This window comes from Montipora foliosa, chromosome 7 (genome assembly GCF_036669935.1).
Source record: "Montipora foliosa isolate CH-2021 chromosome 7, ASM3666993v2, whole genome shotgun sequence".
NCBI classification, from domain to species: domain Eukaryota; kingdom Metazoa; phylum Cnidaria; class Anthozoa; order Scleractinia; family Acroporidae; genus Montipora; species Montipora foliosa.
Window position 1 is genome coordinate 11,894,809 of NC_090875.1, and position 9,435 is coordinate 11,904,243.

General features: G+C 40.1%; 1 protein-coding gene across 1 annotated transcript in view; it reads left to right on the plus strand.

The window, feature by feature from the left end:
- Positions 1-491: 491 nt before the first annotated feature.
- Positions 492-9,435, plus strand: part of LOC138010604 (chymotrypsin-like elastase family member 2A) — a 12,210-nt gene continuing 3,266 nt past the window's right edge. Inside the window, exons 1-3 of the mRNA XM_068857578.1 lie at positions 492-615; positions 1,639-1,851; positions 3,259-3,471. Coding sequence (XP_068713679.1) covers positions 549-615; positions 1,639-1,851; positions 3,259-3,471 — 493 coding nt within the window. The 5' untranslated portion in view covers positions 492-548. The remainder of the gene's footprint in view (positions 616-1,638; positions 1,852-3,258; positions 3,472-9,435) is intronic.

Below are 9,435 nucleotides of genomic sequence, written 5' to 3' on the forward strand. Positions count from 1 at the left end.
GAAATCCATTATGCAAACTCTTTACGAGATTTATCTGTTAGGAGAAATGACACATCAACGCTGGGATACATCGGCGACTTTCAATTTTATGCTTTGTTAGTTACTTTCTTCCAATGCAGTGCCTGGATAATTTGGTTAATTTAAAGAAGTTGCATGAGAGATTTGAAACAGTCAATTAAAGATTGTCATGATTGGTGGTATTCCTACAACTTGATGTTGTCGTCGGGGATTTGTAACGTCCGCAATTATGATTAATAACCTATAAGCAGCTCCACTGTTTCAGTAACTACTCGCATTTTTTTCTAAACGTATAACTTTTCTCGATGTTTTCTCTCAGGTTTCAAGTAAGCCGTGAGAAAGCTAGTTTGCTCTGGACAAAGTCCAACGTTTTGTTTATAAAACCTGTCTTTATTATGTAAACGCACCTGACCAGCTGATAGAGTGAAATATGACATCCAGGAAACCAGCTGGAATCTCCAACTTTATTAAATCTTTGATGCCTGTGAGCAGTGGAAGAGCGTACTGTGTTAAATGTCTTTCGGACCAAAATGCTTGTCACACAGTGTTTTCTTGGTTCACTGAGCCTTTTACTTCTCGTCAAAGGGACTTTAGCAGGTAAAGCATTTTGATTTTCTTGTACCTTTGCTTTTTAAGACCTTATGGTGACTCAAAATTCAATGTTTTGCTACACATTTTCGGCTAACGAGAAATTAGCATAAATGGTTGTAAGACCGAGCCTGGCCGGTACGCAGAAGAGGTAGTGATACTGGATATGATGTTAATTTAGGATAGCAGTGAACTTCGAGGACCGGCTTTAAAACACCAGGTCTTGAAGTTTCAAGGATTCTTTAATAGACGATTAATGCTACTATTTATTAAGGATCGACCCACCAGATTACTGAGAAATCTTTATGCTCACTCGGGCGTTTTATCATCTTAAGTGGTTCAAATACCCAGTGATCACAGAAACAAAGCCGGGCGGAATGCTCCGTCCAGAGTTTGGGGAATACCCAAAAAATATCGTTCGTTATCATCCCTTACGTGAGAGTGGCGTTTACTCCACTACTTTACTCCTTTTTTTAATTTCACTTAGAGTACTCACTAATAGCAATACTTAGTTGTTGACCTGCTTGTAAAGGTAATCATTTGTAAGCGCGTTGTTGTTTGATGAAGAGTGGAAAAACGTCTTAAATCTTGGACAAAATTTCTCGGGACAGTCATGCAAAACTCATAATTATCGATGATTTCACAATTACTTCCTGGAGCAGTGGCATTTTTAAAACTCCTTTCCCCACCCAACACCATGTTGAAAGTCGGAAAAGCTACGGATGCCTGTTCACAACATTGTGAGTGGGTTGGTGGAGTGGGGCTGAGCTTGTGTGGTTTGATATTCCAGAGACTGTTTGCCATGCGTGTGTGTAACGAGTCCCGATGCAAATGTGTTCCAAGAATTTTGTCGATGATTGTGAACTCTTGGGTATGTATATTCCCCTCAAAGTTTGATGGCCGATTGGCCACATTGCAAAAGTGGGCAAAAAGGTTTAAGAGACAGCTTGTGATTGGCATCTTGTTCGACCGAATCGATTACTAAAGCATCGCCGCTTACTTAATTAACTTGAGTTGTTGTAACTCTTTTAGCTGAATGTGGCAAGCGACCCATGGCTGCGCGTGTTGTTGGTGGAACGGACGCCATTCCCAACTCTTGGCCATGGCAGATATCGTTGAAGGTGGCTGTACGAGGGAAGCTCTATCACATTTGTGGTGGTTCACTCATTTCATCAATACATGTAGTCACAGCAGCTCATTGTGTTGTAAAGAACGCGACCCCTAGCCGGTACAAAATCGTTGTTGGTAAGCATCATCGCACCAGATGGATTACCTCTTTATGTCCAGAAATGCAAGCAATTAATATAGACGCAAGGCCAATTTTGATATCCAAGTAGACGTTTTCCTTTAAATCTAAGCATAATAATGAAAGGAAAGGAAAGGAACTTTATTTAAGTGTCTAATCTTCTAGCACTGCAGAGCACTAATCGGGGACACTGTAAATTGAAATAAACAAGTTAACGCAAATCAAATCAAAGTTTGGGTTTTTGAGGAGAGGGGAAAACCGGAGTACCCGGAGAAAAACCTCTCGGCGCAGAGTAGGGAACCAACAAACTCAACCCACATGTGACGCCGAGTCTGGGAATCGAACCCGGGTCACATTGTTGGGAGGCGAGTACTCTCACCACTACGCCATCCCTGCACCAGGGTCAGGGTTGACATTACTTTTAGGTTGCAATCCAGTAGTTGATCTTTACCTCACGAGCAGAGGTTAAGGATACTTTGTGACGTCATTTTATGCATTCCAATAACCGACTAATCTTGAAGTTGGGGGGAAGAGCCAGTGGCCACCTCGTGACGTTTATTGAAATTGGCGTGCATCTTGCATTTTTTTTTTTAACATGTCCATTCCACCAGTCTAACCCAGCCCATTCGCCCTTGTCACACGGCGGCCATGTTGTCCCGGGAGACTCCAAAAAAGCTATGTTTTACTACGCCAAGCCTCACCCCCATGGTTTCCACTGCGATGCTGGGCGTGGTAAAACAAAGCTTTTCTGGTCTCCCTGGACAATATGGCCGCCGTGTGACAAGGGCGAATGGCACACCAATTCATCGATTCTGTGATCCCGCCAACTGACATCTTATACCTTGCTTTTTGATTTGTACTTAATGAAACTGTATGCATACCTCCCTTTCGTCATCCTTCAGTTCTCTGCATCGTTTATCCATTATACTATAACTTGGACCCCTCGTCCTATAATTCATAATAGTAATTCTTTATTCCATAAAACAAATAAATTCCATGAAAGAATTGTCTATGTTTGAAGTTTGGACCGTGCTACAGACGAACGAGAGATATGATCCTTGCAATTATCTGTACAAGTTAATGCAATCGTCTCTTATAGACACATAAAAAATCCAGTTGACTCCAACGGGATTCGAACCCATAACCTCCGCGGTTCCAATGCTCTACCAACGGAGCTATGAAGCCACATAGTTGATAGAAGATCAGTTTGCCGATTTAATTTATTGGTACATCAGCCCGACAAATTCACCTGCTCTCAACTGAAGAGAAAATGAATTTAAAATTTGAAATCAACTCAAAATGGCATCTACGAATTTCGGAACGAGGACTCCAAGGTCCTGTATGTGTCAGTGCTTTGATGCTAATATAAATCTCTTTGAAGAAGTGACGTTGTTCTCTTTACACAGGCGAACATGACCAGTCAAAAGACGAAGGCAACGAACAGGTGATGGGTGTGGCTGCTATCTGTTATCATAAAAATTTCACTTTACGCCATTTACGCAATGACGTTGCAGTGCTGACTCTATCAGAGCCAGTATCAATGAATGAGAAAGTTGGAACTGTCTGTTTGCCAGACAGGGGACAACAAGTGGCTCGTGGCACTAGATGCTACATCACAGGTAAGGTTAGATTTCAGATGTATTGATACAGTGTTGTCAATGGACACGAATAGTTTCGCACCCCGTAAGTGAATTAAGAAAAATATAGCGGCAAATTTACTTCTCAACGTTTTGGCGTCGCCATAACGCTATTATCAAAAATTGAAAAATTGAAGCCGACGCCTGAATTTAAATTTAACTTTAAACACAAACAGAGGTATGTTAAGCGTTATGATGTGCTCACGTAAAGAGAACATAACATAAACGGTCAAAATTTGAAAATGTGCTGTTAGACATTAGGAAATTCTATGCCTTTATGTTCATTGCAATCATGCTTAAAAATGGAGGACGACTTAGCGCACAAACAGAGGTATGTTAAGCGTTATGATGTGCTTACGCACAGACATGTTGTTCACTAAACGGTCAAACTTTGAAAATGCGCTGTTAGGCACTTAGGAAATTCTGTGCCTTTATTGTCATTACAATCATGCTTAAAAATGGAGGACGACTTAGTGTAAGTTTAGCCTCACACTTTTTGCCAGTTTGACAACCTGACATGAATTGATGTAAATCAGTTTAGAGATTGGAAAGTAGCGTGTACTCGATAGGCTCAGCTGAATGGGCATACTTTTTTTTCCAGCGACTTAAAGGCCCATGTTCTATTGCCCGCTTGTACGATTGTTTTGAAATAGTTTCAGCGTTTTGATTGGGTGTTTGCCGTTGATTTTTGGATTTTCCGATTGTGCGAAATTTAACGCTGTGCGCAATGTCTCTTGGGTGTACATGGGCCTTTAGGTCGCCAGATTTTCCTGCTTGTTGCTGACAGATGCAATCTACTGAGCTCACGACCACGCCTGTGAATGTGACGTTTACCCGAATCCGATTTAACACGATTATGTGCATGAAAGGAAGTTTGGATATGTGGTCGTAATTAGCACAAAAGTTCGCCAACTTTGATCCCAAATTCCTTTGAGAAGCATTATCAAACACTCGAAAGAGTGTTTCATCAGATATCCAACCACCTCGAAATCCGTTAAAAAACTCGGCCTTCGGCCTCGTTTTTCAACTCGCTTCTCGGTGTTTGGATATCCGATGAAACACTCCTTCTCGTGTTTGATATATTACATAACGAGATCTGGTGTCCTAGTGCAAATTTATTGACACCGGGGAACGTTTGTGATAATTTTTGCTTAATTCAATAGCTTTTGCTAGGATATCACAATCCTCAAATTCAACTGCAGTCGATCAAGCCGTTGTAGCAGTCTTTGGAGCACAAGACTTTCAGACACCCATACATGAATGTGATCACAAAAATTACACGCGGAGGCATCGTTATTCTGTGAATCATGAAACCAACTACAACTTTGTAGATATTGTAGTCAGTTTGAGTGCTTACAGATTGTTCACAACATTTATCAGCTGCATTAACTTTGACTTTGAGTGATGGACCAATCCATTCCAAATTAATCGCTCGACGTCTTTTCGTGAGGATCTACCACGTACGGTGTGTGTGCATATGTTTCTCGACAAATTTCTGAACTCCGAATGTGTCACCGTTTTAAAGGTGCATATGAGGGGTACTAGTTAATGTGCTAAATGTCCAAAAAAGAAGTTGTTGGTACCGCCGGTTGGTCATCAACCGGCGACAGGTATGTCCGTGATCAACGGTGATAATGTTTTAATTAAGAATAAAAAGTAACAACACTATCCGACGTTTCGGAGGAAGTTACTCAACTCGATTTTAACGAGAATGATATTTTAGTATCATATGATGTAACTTCTTTGCTTACAAATGTGCCTTTGGACGAGACGATAGAGATACTTGCCACCAAGGCTTTTCGTGACAATTGGTTCAACAAAACCAACAACCTAAATATCACCAAATCAGACCTGATCGAACTGCTAGAATTAGCTACCAAACACCAGCTCTTCCAATATAATGGTGAACTGTACGAACAGAAAGATGGAGTAGGCATGGGGTCTCCCCTAGGCCCCCTAATGGCCAATGCCTTCTTGTGTCATATAGAGGAACATTTAGATCTGCCTGATTACTACAGACGGTCCGTAGACGATACAATTACCGTAATGTCTTGCGAATCAGCCGCTCATTAAACAGCATTCATCCGTCTCTACATTTCACCATGGAAATCGCGACCAATGGTAAACTACCTTTCCTTGGAATGCTTCTTGATAAGAATGGTCCTCGGATATCAACCTGTGTCTACCGAAAACCAACTGACAAAGGCTTATTACTACACTACGATAGTCACGTGGACCATCGTTATAAGACTGGCCTGCTTACGACCATGCTTAACAGGGCCTATCGGTTGTCCTCAAGTTGGCAATTATTCTCTGATGAGTGCGAAAAGCTCAAAAATATCTTCAAACGCCTTAAATACCCAGAAGACCTAATTAACAGATCTGTTAAGAATTTTGTCGACTATGTTCAATCGGATGCCCAGAAACCACCACAAGCGCAATACCAAGGAAAAACCGTCCGTATTGTATTACCGTAAAAAGATCAGAAGTCAGCTAACGTGCTACGGAGACGACTCAAAGATCTGAGCGTTAAAATTGGTAACACCATCGAGATTGTTCCTGTGTTTATTAATCGTAAGATTGAAAGTCATCTCAAACACCGCGAAAACAAGCCAACTGTTGTAAATAACCAATGTGTTGTTTATTATTTTAAATGTGGTCTATGCGATATGGACTACATTGGTTCTACAACAAGGCATTTACATCAGCGTATAGAGGAACACAAATCCCTATCATCTTCGGTTGGTCGACACATGAAGATGAAACACGATCTGGACAAACCTGAACTTAAAGCACATTTTACGATCCTAAAGAAATGCAAATCGAAATTTGACTGTCTCGTTCACGAGATGCTTTTAATATGTGAGCGTCAACCATCACTAAATAAGCAGTCAGATTCCATTCGTGCTAAAGTTTTTGTTTGACCTTCGCCTTTTGTATCCTAGCAAAAAATTGTAAATATCTTAGTGTCAATTATCGTTTAATTTCCATTTATGCATGTCTTTGTTTTGACCTAACGCCCGTTATATTTAAATTGCGAATTTTCCAGTACAGTTTAACCTTGATAATGGGGTCATGTCTGACTCCGAAACGTCGGATAGTGTTGTTACTTTTTATTCTTAATACGTTTTCTAAATCAATCCTTCGTAATGTTTTAATTACCCACGAAATTGTATGATCGCTTTATCTAATGTTTTCCGCAAGGGTAGAGGTTTTCCTTTTTGCAAAGGAAAACGGCTCTGCTTTTATAATCTTTTTTAAGCATGTAACAAACTGGCGCATGGTTCGTTCGATTTATAGATATATGCTCTTACAATCATTGTTTGTTAGAGTATAAAAAGAATCAGTTGTGGCCTTTGGACAACATTTTTGGGTTTGGCCAATTATGAAAGTTTTAGGGGGAAACGTTAACTTTTGAATTGTGGATACATGGAAATAATGGTTCATGGGATCATTAACCTCTCTTTTTCTTTGTTTTTTTTTTTTTTTTTTTTTTTTTTTTTTTTTTTTTTTTGGAACGTTTAGGCCGACACCGACGTCGACGAGGGAATTCCACGTGAAATTTGAAGCGAAAAACCGAAATACAATGCACGAATCGCGAGGCGATGTGCGATATATATTGGTTTTTCAAGTGAAATTTAACGTGGAGTTCACGAGTCAGGTGGTAGATTTTCCTTGTATCGCATAGCTCTTTAAAATGTCCTTGGTCGAATGTTGCGGTATTCAGTGGGCACTAAAAAAAGCCATTTCAAATGAATTGTCAATAGCCATCAAATAGGAATTAAATACACAAACGTTTATTCGTGTTTTACGTACAATTCTTCGTTTTCTGAACTTTTACAGAGGCTCTAATTTTGTATCTTTATGTTAAAAATCATCAAACTGAATCCACTGGGAGCTATAATATCGGGTATTTCTTCACAACATTTCATGAAGTCGGGGACTCTTCGACGGTTGAAAGGACAACATACATCCAAACAAACAATTTTAAATCAAATACGCTCGGATGTACGTTAGCTGTTTGCCTCCCAATATTAATTAAACAGTTACTCGAATTGGACTTCTCAGTAAATACAACGTCCATTGCTAACGTGAGTTTTTGGGAGGAAAAACAAGCAAAAAGTCAAAAACGGAGTAAATGATACTGGGTTTTTTTCCAACGCACAGAACTGCTGTTGCTACCTTTGGGATTAACATTCAACTCAAAATTAATGGCATTATTTACTGGCCTCTATTTCATCTTCTATGTACTCTACAACTGAAACCTGTTCTTCCTGAAGAACTTGTGCCTTTTTTCTCTTGCGGCGGCCATTTTTTTTTTTTTTGTGGCCATAGACCGCTACCGATTTTTCGTGCTTGGAAGGGTAAGCCATTTCTTAGAAAATCTTTCGAAAAAGTCATAATTTAAATTACATGTAACAAGGAAAATCTTCTGTCTCTTCCCTTCGGCTAGGTTTTGCTTTGTAAACGGAGACAATGTTTTTGAAAACATAATTGTTTTCTAATTTTGCTTGCGTTGTTATGAAAAGCTATGCGCAGCTACGGCGCAATATCAATCGGCCTCGCTTTCAAGTCGCAATTCCACACTGAACACCTCGCCTCGGTATGCGATTCTAACTAACATTTTAAGAACAAAACAAGGCTGACAGTCAGTTAAGGATGTCTTTATTTTGCTTTCTTTTATGTTTTTTTTTTTTATGTTTTTGTGAGTAGTATAAACAATTGAAATGTAGAACTGTAGTCGAACAGGACAATTAACTCAACTGATATTAAGGCACGTTTTATGAACATCAGCAATTTGGTTTTCTGATTACATGATACACTGAAGAACAACTCACTAGTTTGTGACGTAGTCGACCTTAGTCAGTATACCACACAACTTTAAAAACACTATATTTATTTGAGGTCAATTGCATGAGCGTCCTCCATTTACAACCTACAAGCATTATAGCAATGGTGACATGTCACGTTTTGCTTACTAAATGAAAAACGAATGCAAATGTTTCAAAAGGGGTTTCAAACACCGAGAAAGAAATGGAAGCACGACGTTGAAGGCGGGGTGCTTTTATTGTTTCCAAGTGTTTGGAGCCCATACTCGTTCCCAGATCCCATCGTTTCTCTTAACCGGTGCGGCTTAATTCGCACTAGAAAACGAAGGTCTCTGAGACAAGAAATTCCAATTCAAGTTTTTATTGGTTACCTTACAAACAATAAAATCTTGAAACGAAGCAAATATGCCCGATGTGGCATGATGAGGTCAACTTACGCGGAGCCGAGCGGTAAAATGATGAGAGCGACTTTGTTTAAACCGCGATATTACTTGTTGCCTCTCCGTTTCTGTTCGATAAGAACAGAACTCTAACTTGAGGCCACATAAAGTGCCACAGAGAGACTCTTCGAATGTTATGCTTCTGAGCGCCATCATGTTTAGTACTTTACGCGACTCATAAATGTACTCCGGAAATCGTAAAATTCAATCTGCAAAACATCTATTTCTCCAGAGCCTTCGTTTTCTGGTGCGAACACTCCACTGGCTAAGAGAAACGATGAGAGCTGGGAACGAAAATGTTTGGAACCCCTTTCCCCGTTCCCGAGAAGTTATATAGTCATTGCAAAGAGAGGGTACTCGTACTTAATATGAAAAGGGATTGTATCATTGTGCTTTTGATACAAGGTGCAAGACGTAGGGTGCGTTTATTCTTGAATCCAAAGGCGGATTTTGCCATTTGGGCCGTAACGTTTTAATCTGGTACATGTACTGAATCTACCGCGTAATGTGGGTAGTTTAAATAAATGATAATGCGTCAAGTTTACTAAAAAACGTTGTAGGTTGAGGAAGGTTGGTAGGCGGTGGCAAACCAGCCATCATCTTACAACAAGCGGCCATGCCTGTGGTGGATCACCAGACATGCGCAGATGCTAACAGTGCTTTAGCAACAGTGGATC